Source organism: Dasypus novemcinctus, chromosome 11, assembly GCF_030445035.2.
Source record: "Dasypus novemcinctus isolate mDasNov1 chromosome 11, mDasNov1.1.hap2, whole genome shotgun sequence".
Classification (NCBI taxonomy): Eukaryota; Metazoa; Chordata; class Mammalia; order Cingulata; family Dasypodidae; genus Dasypus; species Dasypus novemcinctus.
The window spans coordinates 94303760-94324643 of record NC_080683.1 but is presented as its reverse complement, the minus strand read 5'-3'; the positions used below and the strand labels follow the sequence as shown (position 1 = coordinate 94324643).

The 20884-nt window shown below is 45.1% G+C and overlaps 2 protein-coding genes across 5 annotated transcripts in view; one reads left to right on the top strand and one right to left on the bottom strand.

Moving 5' to 3' along the window:
* The window catches only part of ROS1 (ROS proto-oncogene 1, receptor tyrosine kinase), a 132054-nt gene extending 127322 nt beyond the window's left edge, over positions 1-4732 (top strand). For all 4 annotated transcript variants that reach the window (XM_058307325.2, XM_058307326.2, XM_058307324.2 and 1 more), the window contains one exon: positions 3977-4732. In XM_058307325.2, the coding sequence (XP_058163308.1) occupies positions 3977-4290 (314 nt within the window). In that variant the 3' untranslated portion in view covers positions 4291-4732. The remainder of the gene's footprint in view (positions 1-3976) is intronic.
* An 8246-nt stretch (positions 4733-12978) lies between these two features.
* VGLL2 (vestigial like family member 2) lies at positions 12979-20866 on the bottom strand. Its single transcript, XM_004471233.4, has 4 exons — positions 20607-20866; positions 18173-18476; positions 15856-16377; positions 12979-14606 (listed from the first exon to the last, which is right to left on the bottom strand). Exons 1-4 carry the CDS (start codon positions 20685-20687, stop codon positions 14566-14568), a joined length of 948 nt encoding a protein of 315 aa, XP_004471290.1. The 5' UTR covers positions 20688-20866; the 3' UTR covers positions 12979-14565.
* Between the last annotated feature and the right edge of the window lie 18 nt (positions 20867-20884).

Below are 20884 nucleotides of genomic sequence, written 5' to 3'. Positions count from 1 at the left end.
ATCTACGCACAAAATCCTCAAAACAACCCTATGAAGTGGATATGATTATTGTGACCATTTTACAAATAAGAAAACTGAGGTCAAGCAAATTGCCCTTGGTCATATGCTGGTGCAGGGCTAGAGTTTGGCTGTGATCTAGAGCCAGTGCTCTCACCTGTCACTGAGCCCCGGCTGCAATCAAGGACCTGCCCACACACTCGCCCCAATTACGCTGTGGATAGTGTGCTGCTCAGCTAGTCACTGAGAAAGGATTTATTACTTATGACCTTCTAGAAATGCTGTATTAATTTTCCCTGATTATGACCAATTTCCTTAGGTGCCAAGTTGTTGGTAAATGAATTAAACTTCCGAATAATACTCATAAAAATAGAGAAGCAGATACATATATGCAGAAAAATGGTGCAGGACTATAATCAAACTACAATAATTTGGAAGAAACAAGCAATCAGATGCCCTGACAGAAGTATAATTAGGCTTGCCTTGAAGGGAGCTTTCCACTATTCCTATCTTTTGTGATAGGATAGTGCCCTTCACTCTCTTTTTTCATCCTGCCGCTCTTGTTAAGCCACAATCTTGATTATCAACTTTTAAAAAAATGATTTTCAAATCTCTTTCCAAGATTAAATTTAATTACTTTTCTAATAAAAGAGATTGTGTTTAATAATGGTTTGATGTTTTGCAGACTGGTGGGCATATTTAGCACAGCAGTAAGATTTCTGTCTTCATTGTAATTATTTGGGCTATAAAAGAAGATAAGAAAGCCATTGGAAGGATTTTTTTTAAGTAAAGCATTTTAGCCATTACAGGGAGCAATAATCCCATGCCTGTCCTATGGTCCTACTGACCTAATGAGGTGGAGAGGGGATGGAGAGAGATTAGTAACCCATCTGGGGATCTAGTAAAAATATCCCAGTGACTTCATCCACACATTTGGGTAAACATCATCTCATCAGTCCCAGAGTTCTACAGGAAACAAATCTAAATGCTCCTCTGCTGTTCTAAACATAGCCAGGCAGCTGGCATATGTCTCGTCTTAAATACCCAGTCTTACTTGGAAGTCTTGATTTTAATATTTCCCACTTAAAGAGAGGGTTGCTGAGTGCCTGCTGTCTTTGTTCAGGACATCTGCTCTGAGGTCTGGCCTGCAGACTTTCTGTTAAGCAGTTTTTAAGCAAAAACAAACAAACACAACCAAACAAATCCCCCTCCCCCAGTCTCTCTAAGCTCATTATGCAACAAGAAGATGTACTAATTGCTGAAAGCTTGTCAGGGTCAAATTACTAAATATTGCTGTAAGTATTATGAACCAATGAGGTAGTTAGCTAACGATTTTTTTTTTACAGTATCAGAATGTGTGAAAAGAATTTATTTGCGTTATATAGATGATTATTTTTCAAACAACTCAACAACTGCCAAAATAAATAAATAAATAAAACTGTGTTTTGGTAGGAAGTGTCCCTATATGCTATTTAATGGCTATGAAGCAGCTAAACCCACACTGTAGATTTAAGAGTTTGTTGGGATTCTCACTTTCCTTTAGCCTAATCTCTCTAAGCCTTTAAAGAACATCATAATGTCTTCAATAATCTGGCCACTGGACTCTTTAAAAACATCTCATTTCTTCCTAAAACCTTTTGATATTTTCTATTGCTATCACCATAAGTAAACAATTCTTACGCATTTCTTCATGCCCATTAGTGCATATTAACAATAATCTTAACAGTATAATCTTAACATCTTGTTCTTCAGCAGTATGGGAAAACAAATGTGCACCTAACAATACAAAGGAGGGACAGTAGTTCATAGACTCATAATTTTAAAAAGTTGTAACTCAGGTTTGGAACTTGAGAAATAGGTGATGCAGTCAATTCCACTGGGGTGGGGAGATGGACGAAGGTACTTCCCTTATTCTTTTACGATGTTTGCATTTCCCCCTTATTTCCATTTAAGTCAAGAGTTCTTAACCTTTTCTGTTCCACAGAACCTTTTGCCAGTCAGGTGAAAACCACGGACTCCTTACTAAGTCCACACTATACTTTGCTTTATTTGATAAAAGTATCACACCTGCACCAACACATCCCCACAAGAATGTGGTTTTTTTTTTTTTTGAATTTCAATTCAAGCTCACAGATCCCTTGTTAAGAACCCCTGATTTGATTCTACGTAAACCAAATGTGGGTGACCATCAGGGCTGGATGCAAGTCCCTTTGCACCTCCACCCTGTTCAGGGTACGCATTTGGATATTCTTCTGCTGGAAGGACGAGGAGAAGAAAGGGAAGGGCCTACTGGAAAGTGTCTCATCTGAAAAGATGATCCTTTCTGAAAGTACAGTAATATGTTTAGTCATTGATTTTTCATCCAGATAGTAAGAGCCAGCGACTGCAAAGCCCTGACCCCATGTACATTCGTTAAAACGTATTGATTCCTTTGATTCCGTCGACTTTTCTCAAATGTTGTGCAAGCTCTGCTATTCTGTTTCAACAAGAATTCTCCTACTGCCCTATGTAAAAAGATCAGCCTTTTAGTAGACAAAGACAAACCCAATGAGCATGATTGTGAAGAAGGCCAATGCCCCCAGCCGCCCCCACCCCACCCCACAGAGGAATCCAGTCTTTGTGCTTCCCAAGGGCTCCTGTGGAGCTCACAGCGCTAGTAGCTGCTCTTGACAAGCACCTTAACTCTGTCCTTCCTCCAGGAGGGTGAATATGAGAACACAGACCTGAGCAGACAGTCTATGTCCAAATTCCAGCTGTGTGACCTTGAGCAAATTACTTAACTCCTCTGTGCCTCAATGTCCTCTTCAGTAAATGAAGGATGATATTAGTGCCTACTTCAGAGGTGAAGAATGAGCTTAGACTCATTCCCGATCCACACTAGGTGCCCTGTTAAGTGGTAATAACAACATAATCACTACAATTATTATGATGACATTTCATGTCAATTTCCTTCTCCTTCAACCTACCATCAAAGCTTGTCAGGCCTAGGTCCTTGTCCCATAAGCCTTTCGACGCAGTAGGCATACCAGTTTTACTAAATTAATTGCCAATAAGCTGTTGACGGTTTCACGTGCTCTCTGTGCCAGCAGGACGGCTGAGGAGGTCTGGCCACAGGGCTGCCTCGCTCTTCCTCATGCCACACCCAGCATGCTTTCACCTCAGGACCTCATTCCTGCTGTTCTCTCTCCCTGGAATGTTCCTTCCCGGATACTCACGTGGAGAATTTCCTCCCCCCATTCAGGTCTCTCCTGGAACTTCACCTCATTAGAGAGTCCACTTCGGCACACCCCCTCTAAAATGGCAGCCCCTCTCCACCACGGCCATTCTGCTGTTGCACCTTCCTCTGCCAAATTTTCCTTCACATGCTTATCACTGCCAGATATATATTTAGTTGGTTATTAATCTATTGTCTGTCCTCCCCACCCCCACATTAAAATGTAAACTCTGAAGAGCGACACTTTGTTCTGTTCATTGCTGTCTCATCAGCATCCCGACCAGGGCCTGGCACATAGTAGGCATTCAATACCTACAATGCCAGTTAAGTGGTTCTATTAACCTAAGGGAATATACCTTTAAAGGCAGATGTTTCAGCTGGTATGACAGGATGAGAGGGCAAGTATTTCACGCAAGGGCCATGCTGGGGCCACTTAATTCCTGTCACACACACCGCTGCCTACTCCACCTGTTAAGGCAGAATTAAGCACCTGGAGGCTCCCACCATCCAACGTGGTCCTCTGTCGTGATATATCTGCTTAGGCGTCTGCTCCCCTTGCGATGCTGCAACAGCCTCCAGGACAGGGAGCATGTCTTATTTATCTTTGTATTCCCAGCCCGTAACATATATCAAGGGTTCTCAAAACAGTTTTTGAACACGTGCGTAATGTGTTGTCTCCGTTCAGTTGTAAATTCTTATGTAGCCTGTATGTTAAAAATAAAGGGTATCAAATAGATACTAGAATAACTTTTTCTGTTTTCACAGGTGAAGATGACAATGTGATCTGTTTGAATTCAGATGATGTTACATCAGTTGCCTTCATGGAAACCAAGAATCAAGAAGGTTTAAGCTATATGGTAGTAGCTACAGAACGCGGCCGAGGTGAACAAAGTTCAGAGGGTCCTCTAGGCTCCAAGGAATCTGAATCTTGTGGCCTGAGGAAAGAAGAGAAGGAACCACATGCAGACAAAGATATTTGCCAAGAACAACAAGTGGCTTCCTGCCCTTCTCCTGGCAAGCCTGAAGGCCTGAACTATGCCTGTCTCTCTCACAGTGGAGATGGAGATGGGTCTGACTAATGGTGCTGCTTGGGAAATACAGAGTTGAGATAAATGCTCCACCAAGTAGTCACGGAAGGAAAACCCTGATAGAATGATAGATGTTGGGGGCGGGGGGGGAGTCTTCAACTCTGAATTAACACTGGAAAGTTCCTGAATTCTAATCTTGGTTCCGAGGGCCATTTGGTTTCAGTGGTGACAATCCCCATACTAACTTCATTAGGAAAGCCAGGGAGGCTCCTGAGCCTGGAAGGGAAGCACTGCTTCCTCTGCTTTGAGTCCCCTTAGGCCACTGCGCATCTTTCAGTCTGGGCGGTAACAAAAACATCTTGGTTAGAGACCAAGTTCCAGGGCCCGGCTTCCAAAGTGGACAGAGGAAATGACTAAAAGCTAAACAGACAGAAGGAACCAGCACCTATGATACGGCTGGAAAGCTCTTACTACAATAAACGATTATCTTTAATTACTACTGTAAAATAGTTTGTATTTTGGACGCTTGGAACAACCGCTTCAGTCACATTGAAAATAGGACCACGATGACCTCTAAGTCCTAATCATTGGATGATCTCTGGGTTGCACAAAAATAGCTCTCACTTGTGTTCTATTATGGAAATGAACCAGTATACATGATTATTTTTATTTGCCTCATCTATTTCATTGATAAAATACTTAAGATTACATTTAGTATCAAACTGTCATTGCAATTAATTATAAGCCATTATACAATACTAATTCAAGCTATGTGATTTTTAGTGAACACACAAAATAATGAGAAATACATTTTTATAAAATCTTCACACTCTGATTTGAAACCAATCATTTTGTTGCAGTTACCCATTTAAATTTTAAAGCCTCAGCTGCTCTAACAGGAACACTAGTGAAAGCATTCCGTGTGTTATTCAGGTACAGCCTGTAGGATGTTGTGGAGAGATAGGGAAGGACATTTTTTTAGGAGGGAATTGAACCCGGTTCCTCCTACGTGAGAAGCAGGTGCTCAACCACTGAGCTACACCCACTCCCCAAGAACATTTTGACAATAACATTTGCTAAACACTTCTGCGGAAGAGGATCGCGATTACGTATCAGCTTCCACCTTGCATACCTGAGTTAATCTTTTAAGTCGCCTACTGCCTGAGAACCTGCACAGATGCTTGGCCGAGTGCTGAGGCCCAGAGGGAAGTCAGGCACTGGTTTGGCGGTGAACAGCCTCCGATAAAGACCCAGCATCGTGGCCACTCCGCCACATCTGCTACACCCCTGAACAAGGCAGGGTATTTCCTCCCTGATCTTGTGACTGTCTAGCGGGCACTTACCATTCTTTTTGATTGTCTGTCCTACAAACCCCCTACCTGTATTTGTGAATCCCTGCAACCTTTCAAGTCTGGGTGGGAACCAGATCCCACTTTCTACTCCCAGGACCTCTTGCAGCCAAGGGGCAGGCATGTGATGCCTCAGGCACGCCCGCTCCAGGCTTTGATCATGCTCTAAGGGTGCAGAGAAGCAGCGCCCAGGGCAAGTGTTTTTTGGTAGTGGAGGCACCTGCAGGAGTGTGGCTGGAGGTGACATCCAGCGTCCAGCACCTCGAGAGCCGGCAGGGCGAGTCTGGAGCCTAGTGCCTGTGGGAGCTGGGGGAGCCAGAGCGGGCCATTTCTGCTGCCTGCTTCAGCCATTACGCCCACTTCCAGCGCCAGAGGCTCTGGTTCTGGTGCTCAAGCCCTCCCAGGGAGTCTGAGTTACACCCTGTTAATAAAAGTTTTTCTGTTAAACTCACTGGAGTCAGTTTCTATTGCTTGTAAGCAAGTTCTTTGCTCTGCCAGTGTCACGAACCTTTATTTTAGAATATGTAAAGGGATCAGAGGCATAGAGACCAAGTGGATTTGCATTACAATTTAGACAATAATTTATAGAATATGTGAAGGAAACAGCTCATAAAATTGCCATGTCTATGCTAAGAAGGCAAACTGGCAGTCTTTTGAATAATTCATATGATTAATACTGAAAGAATATTTAATGCAAAATAAAATAGACAGTGGCTACAATTTCATCCATAGAAGTTGTTATAGATAAAAATAACTGATAAAATACATTTGGAGGCAATATCAAACACTACCTAAATTAATTCTGCAGAAATCAGAGTTTTTATCAAGAGGGAAATAAAACTGACAGTGGCTAAATAGGGCACCTGTTAAAATATACTATATACTATATAGCACAAAGAAATGAGTAAGCCATATGGGTGTATAGCACGGGGAAAAGCAAGTGCCAAACTCCTCCCTGTGATGGAAGCAGCTTGGCATGTCTAAGGAATAGCACACAGGTCAGGGTGGCTGGAGTGAGAGTGGAAGGAGTGGTAGAATGCAGATCATGAAGGCTACTGTAAGCCATTGTTTCTGAGAGGGATGGAAGGACAATGGAGAGTTTGAACACAGGAGATGTCATTTGACTTAGGTTTTAAAAGGATCACTTTGGATATCATGTGGAGAAAAGACTGGGGGACAGCGATAAGCAAGGAAGCAGATGGTTATTACAATTAACCAGGCAAGAGATGATGGCGGATCAGGTTAGTATCAGAGGGGACAAAAAGTAGTTGATTCTGTGTTTCTTTTGAAGGTTTATGCTGATGGATTAGTAATGGGGTATGAGAGAAAGGTAGGTTAAGATTTTTGATCTGAGCATTAGGATGATTGGAAGTTGCTATTTACTGAGATTGAGAGGACTGTGGTGTGTGTGTATGTGTGTACGTGTGTGTGTGTGATGATTCATTTGGAGGCGTGGGGTGGCAATCAGAAGTACGGTTTGGCAGATGCTAATTTCAAGATGTAATTGGAGAACTAAGCGGGTAGGTGGAGCATGCCATTGGAGAGAACCCCTGAGAGTAGTTCAGGCTGTAGAGTTATCAGTCTTTAGATGAGGCTGAGATTGCCTTGAGATTGGTTAAGCAAAGTGTGAGAAGTGGATTTGGCCCAATAGATAGGGCATCCGCCTACCACATGGGAGGTCCAAGGTTCAAACCCAGAGTCTCCTGACCCGTGTGATGAACTGGCCCACGCGCAGTGCAGATGTGCAGAAGGAGTGCCATGCCACACAGGGTTGTCCCCCGTGTAGGGGAGCTCCAAGCACAAGGACTGCGCCCCATAAGGAGAGCCGCCTAGCGCAAAAAAATGTGCAGACTGCCCAGGCATGGCACCACACACATGGAGAGCTGATGAGCAAGACGATGCAGCAAAAAGAGACACAGATTCTGGGTGCCGCTGTCAAGAATACAAGTGGACACAGAACACACAGCGAATGGACACAGAGAGCAGACAACTGGTGGGGCGGGGAAGGGGAGAGGAAAAAAAAAACATTAAAAAAAACCCAGAGGTGTGTATTAATAAAAGAGAAAGTTCAAGGAGTGTGGCTAGAATCACTATAATGTCTAGAGATTAGGGAGCTAAAGAGAAACTACTAAAAAAGATTGAGAATGAAGGGCCAGAAAAGAAGGAGGAAAATCAAGAAAGAGTAGACTCCTGGAAACCAAGCAAACAAAGGGTTTTGAGAAAGAGGGAATTATGAACAAGACCAAATGCTATTGTCAGATGCCATAACCGTATATCCTAGTTTGCCTGGATAGTCCCAGTTTATGCCTTTGTCCTGGAGTAATTACTACCAGGGTCCCCTTCATTCTCAAAAGTGGTTGCGTTCAGACCATAAATCATATGGTCACCTATGGTGGCCATGGAGGGGTACTGCTCAGATCTCCTGCAAGAGTATCTGCTGTGGGGAGCAGAGTTCATTGACAACCTCCAGCTGCCATATCTGCAGATGCATCCATGCCAGGCCATGCTTTCCCTGAGCGGTTCCCCACCAATGGCTGAGGACAGATGACTAGAAATGGGCCGTTACTATCTTACATGGGAGTTTCTCTAACAGGCAATTTTGGCATGGAGATTCCCCATCAGTCTGGCTTAGACTGTCTCAGAACTGCTCTGTCATCTGAGGCTTTTCTGTCCATTCCTTCTTTCCCTCTCTCCTTCTGCAGGGCTCAGACCTACTTTGCAGAAGTCTGAAGACTCTCCTTACCTACCCCTGCTCCCTCCTCCCCATTGTCCATCTCCATCTTTTCCCCAATAAATCTCTTTGCACATCTAATCCATCTTTTCTTGTCTGTTTCTCGGAGGCCCTTAACTAATATAAATAGTCCCAGGAGTGGTCCAAGGAAAGAGGTAGCAAGTTGGGGCTTTAAACTTGGACCACTCACCCACCCAGTTGGCTAAAGAAGACCCAATCCTTAGTGAAATATGGGTCACAGATACTCCCAGGCACAAGATGGGGCCCAAACCCTAAATATCTCACCAGTGTTGACCTAGGAAAATGTTCTGGTGGAAGGGAACACTTGCCAATGCATTCAGGTATTTGATAGATAAGGAGGGAATGATGCCAACAGTGGACCTGACTGGTTTTCACTAAATTGTACTGATTACCTGCAGAGAGAGAATGAGAAATGAAAGTCGGTGATGGGCTGCTGGTGGAAGAGGCTCTTAGAGAGCTGGCAGGCGTGGGTGTTACACCCACGGACATAATAGAGACCTGAAACAGCAGAGACCAGATAGCTGCACTGAGCCATGAGAAGCAGTGGGCCACAATCACTATGATGATAGAGAGGCAGCCAAAAGGGCTTGACTATACAGAGTTGAGGAGATGGTTAATAAAGCATGTTGTCCCTAGGGCAAAATAGATGGGCAGCCAAGGCTTAACATCTCCAACAAAAAGGCAAACACAGAGGAGCAGGAGGCTGGCAGTGATCACGCCAATAAAAATCATGAAGCTCCCAAATTACAAGGGTAAGTGTAATATTTTCCTAGCTGCAAGTATACTTAGAAACTAAACTACACACTTCAAAAATAAATGCTGATTAGAAAAATTTCCAATTAGAAACTAGATCATTAGAATCCTGCAAATACTGATTAGGAATTTTTAAATGTTAGTTCTTTAGTTTTATTTTCCAAGGCTTAGCTGGCTTTTAACCTAAATTTCTTATATGAAAGGATATTTGTATATTTATTTGTTTATGCATTTTTATAAGAAATGGAAATGATGACAGAGGAGGAGAGTTTGAACAAAATCCCTTTAGCGACTTAAAAACATTGGGATTTAAACATAAGTAGAGTTTACTAGGAGACTCTAAGGACAAAATTAAAGAACAGGAAATATGTGGCTGCTGTTTTTCTAGCAGAAACAAATGCAACCCAGTACAGCAGAGGAAAGCTGCATGTCTTAATTTTTAAAGAGTAGCTGAATTCCGCAGAAGAATGCTGGAAAACTCATAAGAAATACCATAATTTGGGACAACATGATACTATATTGTGGAGAACTTTAGAATTTCCTCTTATTGGGCTAAACTTTTTTTAAAGTGAAAAATTACAATTGAAGGGTAAAATGTTTTACTCAAGTGGTAATAATCATTTTAGGCAATTACATGTATATATTTCTCTCAAGGTTAAACATTAACTATCCAGCCAAGTATTACACTCATTTTCCCCCAGCAGATTTGGCTCTCCTCCTGAAGTGAGCTTGCAGTAGCACAATCACCTCTAACTCTCAGTGGTCGCCCTTTGCCTGGACTTGTGTTTGCTGAAGTAGAGGTCAGGGCTCGAAACAACTGCGAGCTGTTCTTAGAGGCTGCCTTGCCTTTTTAGGTTATGAGGGTCCCTCTGTATTTAGGATAATATGATTGACAACTTCACTCCAGCTCCAATTAGCACCCTATAATTTATTAGCTTCTGCTTTCAGATTATGCGTTAACTTCACAAATATTTCAACCAGGGAAACAGCAGCTATCAAGTATCTCTTTCCTGATCCAGCACACTGGGGCTGTTGTTAAATACAAGAAAACAGCAGGACAGTTGGTCTGTCAAGTCAATTGTTTGTGTCTGTGTGTCTGAGGGCCGGTGTCTCTGATTTCTCTTTAGGCCTGCATCTGTGTGTGTGTGTGTCTGTGTGACATATCTGTGGATAGTTTGTATTGTGTGTATAATTTATTTGTATAATTAGAGTTTATTTATGGGAGATGAGATAGAGCCCTTGTCAGGAAATGTACAATTTTTATGTTTGCATAACCCTATTCCTTGTGTAAATGTCAAAACTTCAGTAACATACAGATTTCAACTGTGATAGGGATGCTGTCTTTAGGACATTTATTCCTTTACTCCAGTTTTTAGGAATCTATCACAAATCCTAAAAACCTAGCAAGGAAGAATGCAATCCACGGAGCAAAGACTTGAGAAGTACAAGCAAACGGAATTATTTACGTGCAAACTGTCAAAAAACTGTTAAAGCAATTTTATAAAGGAGTCTTATGTTTTTCAGTTTCCTTTATTTTTAAAGTGTTTTCAGATATCTTTCAATCATTTTTCTATACTTTGAGGCCATCCTAATGAATTGCATTATCAAAGGCAATTTATAGAAATAGCGTTTACATGGAAAAGTTTTTTCTAAGTTTTTTTAAATTCTTACACCTCTAAAGTGGCCAGTCATTAAGTGCTTAACAAAACAGCTGCTTTGTTTATTTATTTATTATAGATTATGTAGGGATGCCCACACATCAACACAGGGTTTGTGATTCTAAGCAAAAAGAGGTTAAAGTTACCCTGAGAATTGTTCCCTTAGATGCAAAAGGGTGCAGAAAATGTAGTACTTACCAGAAAAAGTGGCAAGAGAAGCTCCCAGGCAGGGAGCCTGAATCCCAAAACCCATCACCTCCACCCTCCTTCCTATCCAGGCCCCAGTCAATCTTAAGTCATTGCCAGAATTTGCCACACATTGAAATAGAACTTCAAAGGGGGAAATGAGAAGGGATGGCAACTCATTTTAAACTAAAGGAGCAGAACAGATAGAGTTCCCTGCAGCTGGGTGACGGGGTTCTCCGCCAGAGGGCAAAAGGATTACTTGGTGGCAGCGAGTTGTCTCTCCCCTTTTCATCACCTCTTCCTCAGCTAGGCCAAGAGCAAAAGGAAAGCTGTGGGTGAGGACACCACTGCCAAGCGGTATGATTAGAAGGGGATCTAGTCATTCTCTCGAAGACCCCAACCAGGTAGAATGTCTGTAAAAACATTATACTTGCCTTTTCCCAAGTCATCACCCATGTCCTTGAATGTCATTTTTTCCATTCCAAGGGCCTTCTCTAATCTGCATGACTTCACTAATATCAGCAAGGTAGGTATGGGAGTCCTTATTTTGTATGACTTGGTGGGCCTAAAGAATGCAGTTAGGGCTATCAATTCACCAAACTTCTCACGGATGCTCTTTCACACAGAACCCAATCCCTACAGTTCTAAGTTATCTTGCATTTCTACTTTAGGAAGGTATAAAATGGAGGGAGATGCTCTGTCGGTGTGTTATCACGAGCCAAGGTGCTGAGCCTGGCTCATCCGCCTGGACGGTCTGTTCAGGACTGCCCCACAGGCCAGTTCCAGTGAATGAGTCTCCTCACCAGCAACCTGATATTCAGGTCAGATGCAGCTCAGGAGAGAGGCTTCAGTAATTAGAACCTCGTGGCTGGGAAATGCTTCCCGTGGGTTCTGATCATAAATCTTGTGATCAGAGAACTTGTGCCCCACCTAACACAGGTGGGGCACAGGTAAAGAGCCTCTCGTGGTGGGGAATGGGGAAGATGTCTAGTTCAGAATGCTCTGCTCTGCTCTGCTTTCCTCTTCAATTTCATGTTCAGTGGCAAATTCTGAACAGCTCCCTGGGAACTTAATGCATTTTATTTATCCTTGTATATACCAGTGATTCGTGCCAGTGGAACATGGATTAAAAAAACCCACAGAGAAGTCCAAAGTTAATTTTAGTTATGGCTTCAATGTCCAAGCCTCAGGCTAACTCTTACATGACTTGGTTAGGTTGGGTATGAAGAGCTTCAGAGCAGTGAAGGCTGTTAAGTATTGAAATTAATTAATAAGAGAAGTCATAAAGATTCTTCCTGAAGCAAAATATAAATCTGTACCTGGCTGAATGGTCTCCAGCTAATGCCATTTGACAAAGAGGTCTGGACAATGTCCCATGATAGTTCCTTCAAGACCTGGGATTATGTGAGTTCCCAAAGCTTCAGCCTTTGCTGCCCTATCTCTCTTCCTTAGCCATCAACTGTGCAGGAGTAAGTAAGTCCAAAGATAAGCAGTCCAAAGACAAACCAGAGCCAGACAAGAAGTTATTGCTGTGTATGAGGATGTAGTCTCTGCACCCAGAAGGCCTGGGGTTGCACCCTGGCTCTGCAGTCTACAATCTATGTGACTGGACAAATTCTTTCCCCTCTGTGCACCTCAGTTTTCTCATCGGTAAAAAGGGGATCACAATAATCAATACCATGCAGAACTGTCATGAGGCATAAATGAGTTAACCTATATAAAGCTCTCAGATCACATTCATCATTATTATTACCACCCCTGGTGCAGCATACTCATGGGATACCTTCCATCTGAGCAAAAAACAGCAGTGTCACTAAGGGTCACATGTACTTCGAAGGTACCAAAATGAAAGAAAGAGAGAATGGAGGACTCTACTAAGCTCATGCTCTGAGTAAGGTCCCTTAACTATTTCAACTCTTGATACTATTATCCATGATAAATTATATTTGTCACTCATGTTATAACAAAGGTGAAGATGTGAATGAATATTTTTATGCTTCAACAATGTACAAGGGCAATTTGAACAAAACAAAATCTCTCTCTTGGACACTTTTAGTGAAATAACATTTAAACATTTGTTATTTTATTAAAAAATAAAGAGATAGCCTATCAATTTCTTAATAATAACTCTCTTCTTTGCCTAGTGGCAGGTTTCTTAGCATAGCTTGTCATGATATAAAATAACAGATATTTCAAAAACACTCTTTAACAGATGATTCTGCTTTGTCTTACGAGCCCAGGATTCAAGAAATAAAAATTAATCCCTCTTGCAGAATAATCTGCAGCTCATTAAATGGTCCACAGGTAAAGCTTTTTGTATGGTCTCCTGCTTCTAAGTTGCTGAATGCTAACAGGCAAGCCTTCGGCTTCTCTGGCCATGATTTTCTCATCTGTAAAACAGAGAAGTGATGCCTAACTTCTCACCTCTGAGTTGATGAGAGGTAGAAAGGGGTTAACAGATCTCCTAGCACAGCAAACATTTTGGAAAAATCAAAGCTCTCTCTCTATAAGGTAATATTACCTACTGACATCAGATCATGCTCCTATAAATCATTTTATTCCAGAGAAAAACTTAGACAGTTATTTTCTTTTTTATGAAAGAACACAGTGAACTTGTAGTAAACAGACATCTTTAATGTTCATTTCTTCTTCCTCCTCACCTTCAGCTTTGTCCCCGTACAGGCCCCTTCCCCTGCCCTAGCACAAATCACAACCATGTAGACTGAGGTACTGGAGATTCCATGGGCATTTCCTTTTCTTGTGGTGAGTCCTAGTGGTTTCTTGTTGCTTCCTTCATGCAGAGGTGGACGGTGGGGAGGGACAGAATTTGTGGGAGAGAAAGCAGTGAAGGGCTTCTTCTTTCATCACAAAATGTTCCTTGTAAAAAATATGATATATATATTTTAAAATATACCCAGTTCAATCGCAATTGTTGGGCCAAACACTGGCAAGTGCCACCTTAGTCAATGTATTTCTGGAGTTTTAAACAGTTGTCCTACAACAGCTGCATTTCAGTAAGTCTTGGGCAGGTGGCTGCAGATAAGCCCCTTGCCACTCACATTCAGGCTGAGGCTCCCATGTCCACGGTCCACAGGAAAAGCAATGTCTTTGCGTCTGCAGTGTGTGTGTTGTTGGGAGGGAGTGGGCAGGAGGAGAGCTGGAGGCTCTGTGGTGAGGAAGAAGGAACTGGCTTCTTTTGACTTCTCCACCACAGTCTTAGAGGCAAATACAAATACATTTAAGTCTGAGGCTACTGCCATCTGTAGTGCTATTATCACACTACTTAATGAAATAATTCACATCAGCATAAAAAATATTCACACCAAAAAGTCATTTTTTTTTCTTTCCCCCTTTCCAGGAAAGCTTACCATATCACCTGACTAAAGCATCTCACCATGGATTATTTCCAGTGCTTTGGCCAAGAGTCGTTAAACGTAATTCAGAGTTTTTGGATCGGCCCTTTCAATGCCGACAGACCTGGAGACGTGGTTTTGGTTTTCCCAATACACCGAGAAGTTTGGAGTCTCCGCCTTGCCCCATGTCCTCCTCCATGAAGTGAGAGACACAGATGCTAAGCCTCCACGGCTGGTCAGAAGGGCAGGGGAAGGGGAAACCCTGGGTCGGCAGATCAGCTCAGGAGGGGCGCGCCACAGAGGGAGTAACGACGAGCTGCAAACCAAGATCAGAAGCTGTTACAAGGCAACTCCATTTCAGCTCTGCGTGTCCCCAATCACACTATGCAGAGACCTACAGGGAGAAGGTGGGCTGTCTAAAACCAGCACAGATCCTTGCTTTTGTCCTGAGGCTGCAAACCTGAAAACAGAGAGAAAATAAAAGGGGGGGGGGGAGGGAGAGAAAAGAAAGGAGAGCAGAGGTGGGGGAGGGAAGGCACAAGATATTTAAAGAAAGAGAAAGACACACACAACTGTTTTATTGTGAATGTCACAGAATTTATCTAAAGGGGGTGAATGAAAGTAAAAGCAAAGCAGACGAAAGTACCAAACCTTTATCTGAAAGAAAGGAGAGTGGGCAAGTCTACAAGCCAATGATTCCATTTATTGTTTGTTTGTTTTTTCACTTGCACTAAAAAGCAATAAAGGAAGCAAACCAGCAACCTTTCTTTGAATGCCCCTTTCAAATTCAACTCTTTAAGTCAGAGACTTAACATCATGATTAAAATCATATTCTCAGTTAAGTCTTAAATTTTTAAGAGACCTACATAACTGGCAATTAAGCTGACGGTAAGAGTCACATTTTTCTTGTTACTAGGAGCTAAGACCCCCAGGCAGCAGAGGATATTACACTACACTCTAAGCAGGTACTCTAGATCAGCGCTGTCCTTCAGAAATACAATGGGAGCCACAAGTATATTTCATTTTTCTAGCAGCGACATTGAAACGAAATAGAAAAGAAACAGGTGAAATCAATTTTTATAACATTTTTATTTGATCCAATGTATCAGATATTCTGTAAACTGAATATATTTCAACATGCAGTCAACAGAAAAATGCGAATGAGATAAAATGTGCATTCTTTTTTGTACCAAGTGTTTTAAATCAGTTAGTATTATACACTTAAACAGCACATCTCAATTCGATCTAGTCACATTTCAAGTGCTCAATAGCCACCTCTGGCTAGTGGCTACAGTACTGAACAGCGCAGAGCTAGAACCCTGTCCCATATTTGATGGAAAAAAGAACACAAAAAACCAAAAACCTCCACAGTACCTAACAGCCAGGCCTGCCAGGATCTTACTTGCCCTGCCCACACGCAAGGCACAAACTCATCTATTTGCTGAAACACAATTCCGCCAGGCGGACCCTCGGGCCACAGAGTGCGAGGGTCTCCAAAGAACACTAAGAGGGTCGGGTATAGGGCAGGGGGGGTCCCGAGGGGGCGGGCTCCCTCCTTCGCTTACCTGAGTCGACGCTGAGGCCCAGGCCCGGGGCCACGTCCCCTGCGGGACTTGTGAAGGGGCCCCCGGGCGCGGCCCACGCGGCGCCGGCAGGCTCGCCCTTGGCCGAGAGCTCGCAGGGCGGGCTGCGGGGCGCGGGCTGCGGGGCGGGCGCGAGGCGGCCGGGGCGACCCGCGGCGGCGGGCATCAGCAGCGGCGCGTAGCGCGGGTCGAAGTGCGGCGCGTAGACCTCGTGCACGGCGGCAGGCCGCGGATAGGAGGTGGCCTGGGCGCCGAGGGCGCCGCCCAGCGCGTAGGGGTGGTGCGGGTGCGCGTGGTGCGGGTGCGCGTGCGGCCACGGCTCGGCGGCGCCCTGGTGCAGGTGGCTGTGCAGTGCGGCCGGCGAATAGGGGTCGGCGGCGGCGAAAGGCAGCTCCGAGTGCGCGGTGGCCAGCGGGCTGCCCAGCGGCGCGGCCACCGGCGCCGGGTACGCGCTGTTCCAGAAGGAGGCCGGGAAGCTGCGCTGGCTCATGGGGAAGGAGCCGTCTGCAGGCCGCGGAGAGGAGAGAGCGAGAGGAGCCCTCGGTCACCGTCCGCGGAGGGGATGGCCCGCTTCCTCGGATTCTGCAGACCCGCCCTCAGTGCGGAAACCCGGGGCTGGGCAGGGAGGGGGAAAGCGGCGAGAGCGCCCTCACGCCGGCCCAGGGGGCGCCGGGAGCATCCCCTACCCCGGCTCAGCGGCCTCAGCGGCCTCAGCGCCCTTCTTTTTCCCAGCCCGCAACCGCTCCCCAAGCTGAAGGTGCCTCTTCCCACCTCTTGGTCGGCCTCCTAGTGATCTCACTGCCCCCTCTCGCGTTTCAGCTTCCCTTGCTCCAGAAAACGCGCCCCTCCAGGGCCTCTGATAGACTGGAAGTCCATTGGCATGTTTCGAAGTCTTGCTATTATTAGCCCCCTTTCTAGAAACCTTCTTTCCAACTTTCCCCCCAAGAACTCAAGCAATAAGGATAGACATATTAAAAGGGCAAAACTGTATTATTTTCACAGAGAGGCATGAAAGGATTTTTATGTTGTTTTAATAAAAATTTTTCAGAAATTCCTGGATCGCCAGGAGTTATTATTCTGGTCAGTATCAGTGTTGACCCTTAGTGCCTGGTAATCTTGTAAGAGAACAGCGTGTAGGTGGAATTTGTTGCCTTTAGGGGGGAGGGAGAGAAAAAAAGACATTTAATTCAAGGAACTTTGAGCACCTGCTATGGGAAGGCTTGTGCCCTATATACTAGAGAATTTAAAATGCTTTGAAAAGTGCATTCTAAGGCGTGAACAATCTTGTTTAAAATGTTTAGGCAACTGGAGACTTAAAAAAAGAGCATTCTGGGTTCAAAACTAATGTTTTTGCATCTTGCCTAGGCAAGGTTTGTGCAAACTGCCAAAATAAAAAAGGGGGTGAGGCATCATCTCCTCCCGACATGTAATACTTTATTTTTTTTACAGTAAAGTTCTCATTTCTCAGCATTTCATACCAAAAACTCGGAGGTGAATGAGGAAGTTCCCCCAAATAATGATCTCCACTCCTGTCTTGTTAATAGAGGGAGGTTGAGATTTGGCTTCCGAATAGAAGGCAGATTTTGTTGATCGTCCAGTAAGTCATTGCCCCAGGGTTCCATAAAGGTGTGCTTTGTGGAAAGGGGTAGAAAAATAAAGGACATGTTTTGGAAAAATCCTTAGAGGTGTTTTGGCTGTACCTAAATTTTTGTTTCCTTGCTACTTTACCTTATTGGGAAAAAAAACCAAAACTATGCTTCAAGTTTTCTCTAGTAATTGGAATCTGGCAAAAGGCAGAGGTAGGTTTTAGAGAAGGTTCTCCAGGAGTTTCTGGTATAGGGGTTTCCCCTCTGGGCATATTTTTCCGATGTTAGAAATGTGCCCTGTATACAGGTTGATGGTAAACGATTTTTCTCTCTGTTTGGGAGGGTGTTGCCAACCTCACAATTCCACAGTACAAATATATACATTGTTATATTTGAGTTCTTATGGCAACCGCAGGAATAACTACAGAGGCAAGCAGTCTAATTTTAGAAACCAGTAAGTAGAGTGACCTCGAAGAGGTTAAGAGACTTGTCCAGGGTCATATTGCTTGAAAGTGGTGAAGCCAACGAGTGAACTCAGATCTCCCAAATCCAAGGTAAGCGTTTCGGTCCGGGCCACTGATCTACCTTTCTTTCCCTTAAGGTCCCCAAATGCCCCTCTTCATACCTTTTCTGACACCTAGTATTCTTTCCGTGTCTCCTTGGGCCCCAGTAGGTGAACCCCAGACAGAGAGCCTTCGGGGCCGCATACTCACCCCTCCAGGGCCCGGAGCTCCTCGGCGCTTTGCTGCTGGTACAGCTGGGAGAGTAGCTGCTAGGTTGACTCAGGGCCCTGCTGAAGTGCTCGTCCACTACGGAGCTGATGTCCCCCTGGAAGTAGGTGAACAGGACGCAGCGGGAGTTGATGTACTCCGCCTCTGGCGGCCGCTCTTTTTCCGGGCTGCTTTCCTCCTCTTTTATGCTGGCCGGGGTTTGACTGGAAAACGAGGAGCTGCCGCTGCTGGTGGGGCTGGCGTTGCACTCCTGGGCTTCCTGCATTTTGGAGTAGTAGGCTAGCTTCTGCTCAGAGAGAGACAAAGAGTGGAGGTCAGTTTAAAAAGAGCTGGTCAGACTGCGCTCCCTCATCCTGATGCCCAAGGTATCCACGGAGAGCTCCGCATCTGCGCCTAAGGTTTGTGCTCTCCGCAGAAACTAGGAATGGGCGGGACCAGTCAGCAGCCTCCCAACCTGCTGCAGCCGAGCAAGGCCAGGTCCTCTGTGCCTCTCTCGCAGAGTTGCGCGAGGTCCCCGTTGATACCTAAGCAGCCAGAGTATGAGTTGAGTTTGATGGCAGAGCAGGACTTGGGTCGATGTGTTTTTAAAATCAGGCCCCAAGGGTGAGGGGCACCCACGTGCAGTGAGAGCCTGAAATCCAGGAGAAAGCACAAGGTTCAGGATTGAGCATCCTCATGATGGAGCAGGTAAAGAAAATCTGTTCGAAGCAACCGGGAATTTAAGAACTGCCCCAAGAAAACTTTGGAGTGTCACTTCGGAAGGAGTCCTGTGGGATCATTTTGTGACTGGAGAAATGAGATTCATTTTTAATAAATGCGAGCTGGCCTTTGTTCATCCATAAAGGGACCATCTGAAAATGTGCCTCGGTTTTTGTTTTTTAAAAAGATTATTTTAAGTAAGGAAAAACCAGAGGACTGTGAACATTTCTACCCTTACCACTGTCCACACATATTGAGGAAACAAGAAGTAAAAAAGGAGCAGAAGGACGAAGTTTAAGATCCTGGCTGTGAGGTTGGGTCAGTGTCAGAGGGTAATTTTAAAACCAATTGTAGCTGCTGAGAACATTTTCCTAGATATAAGCAAGGTAGGCAGGGTGGTCTTGAAGGTGACGGGGTCCTACTTAAGAACTGAGATCTGAATGCAATAGATGGGGCCAGCGTCAGGGAGGAGAAAGGACCATACAAACAGAAAACCAACCTATCTCCCTGGCCTGGGATGGAGCTCATCTCAGAGGCAGGAGCTAAAACCCTGGAGTGATTGTAATACCACCACTTCCTAAGTGCCAGCTTCCCACTTGGCTTACAAGGAGGGGCTCTCGTGATTCCTAAAATTAACATGGAGACTAAAATCCATGTTGGAAAGTTTAAAAGGGAGGAGGGGAAGGGAACAAAGCCCAAAGCACTTCCCCTTCCATCATTAATTCATGAGAAAACTTCCTAGTAGACATTCAGAATTTGAAAGCAAAATTGATGAAAGTATGGACTTCAACTTTGGGTGTGTCTTTCAATATCTCCAATGCAGGAGTTCAGGCCGTCACGTCCCAGCCGATCCCACCCCTACCGCCTGCTCCCGGTGCGTGTGATTTGTTCTTTTTCTGGTCTACTGTTCTGAGTTTCTGCTACATCAGCTGAGGAATGGAAAGAAAAGCTGCTAGACCAAACACTGCCCGGAGAAAAGAGAAATTCGCAGGATTAAACAAAACGTGAAAGAGTTTGCAGAACTGGAGTTAAGTGGTCCTCTTAAAATTGGGTTTGTTGGAGGCAGGGCTACTCAGGATCGAGAATGGGGAAGTATTATCCATAAAGCTCGCCTCTGGCAGGTCAGTCACATCCCAATAATATTCCCGAGAACTTTCCAAGACTAAGATCACCAAACCAATGCATTCCGCCCCGTGCTCTTTGGAACGAATTTGATGATTGTGGAGTTAATTGGCCTAATCGCCGGAGCATTGAAACAAAAGAAAATATTTCTTGGATAACTTTGCAGGGATGAAAACGCGGCTCTTTGCATCTCAGTCCAAATTTAGAGACTGGTCTTTACTTTTGTTTTATTGTCAGTCTCATCGCTAAGAACAACGTTTGGTTTTTCCCTGCGTGGGATTTGCCCCATCTCCCCGCACGGCCACCGGACTCGGAAAAACCTGGAGTCCGATGGACTCTCAGAAGAAAATCCCTCCCGCGCCAGCCTCGTCGGATTATTCCCGGGAAGACCCGGGCACGCATTAGGAGGTTAAACTGCCTTCTAAGAGGCAAACCGGCGAGGTAAGGGCGTTAGCGAATTGCACAACCAACCCGGTGGCAGCGCGGGCAAACCCGCATCCAGGCAGCGCCGCGGACCTCACGGTTACAGCAGGCACTGGAGAGGCGGGGGACGCGCCAGCGGTCCCCGAGGCTCCGACCCCGAGCGGACACCTACCTGGTGGTAGGGGGTGTAGGCGGCGGCGAAGTAAGGCTGCGGAGGACCATAAACTTGGTACATAACATCCAGACAGCTCATGGCTCCCCGCAGCGGAGACGGCGAGGTGTCTGCTCATCAACTCCCGCTCGGCGGAGCGCGGGGCGGCTGCCGGGGCGGCGCTGGGGGCCGAGCTCCCGAGTCATCGGCTGCGGAGCGAGGAGCAGCGCGGCTCGGGGTCCCGCTCGCTCACTCCCCCCGGGCAAGTCCAGCCCCGGCCGCGCTCGGGACAGAAGCGC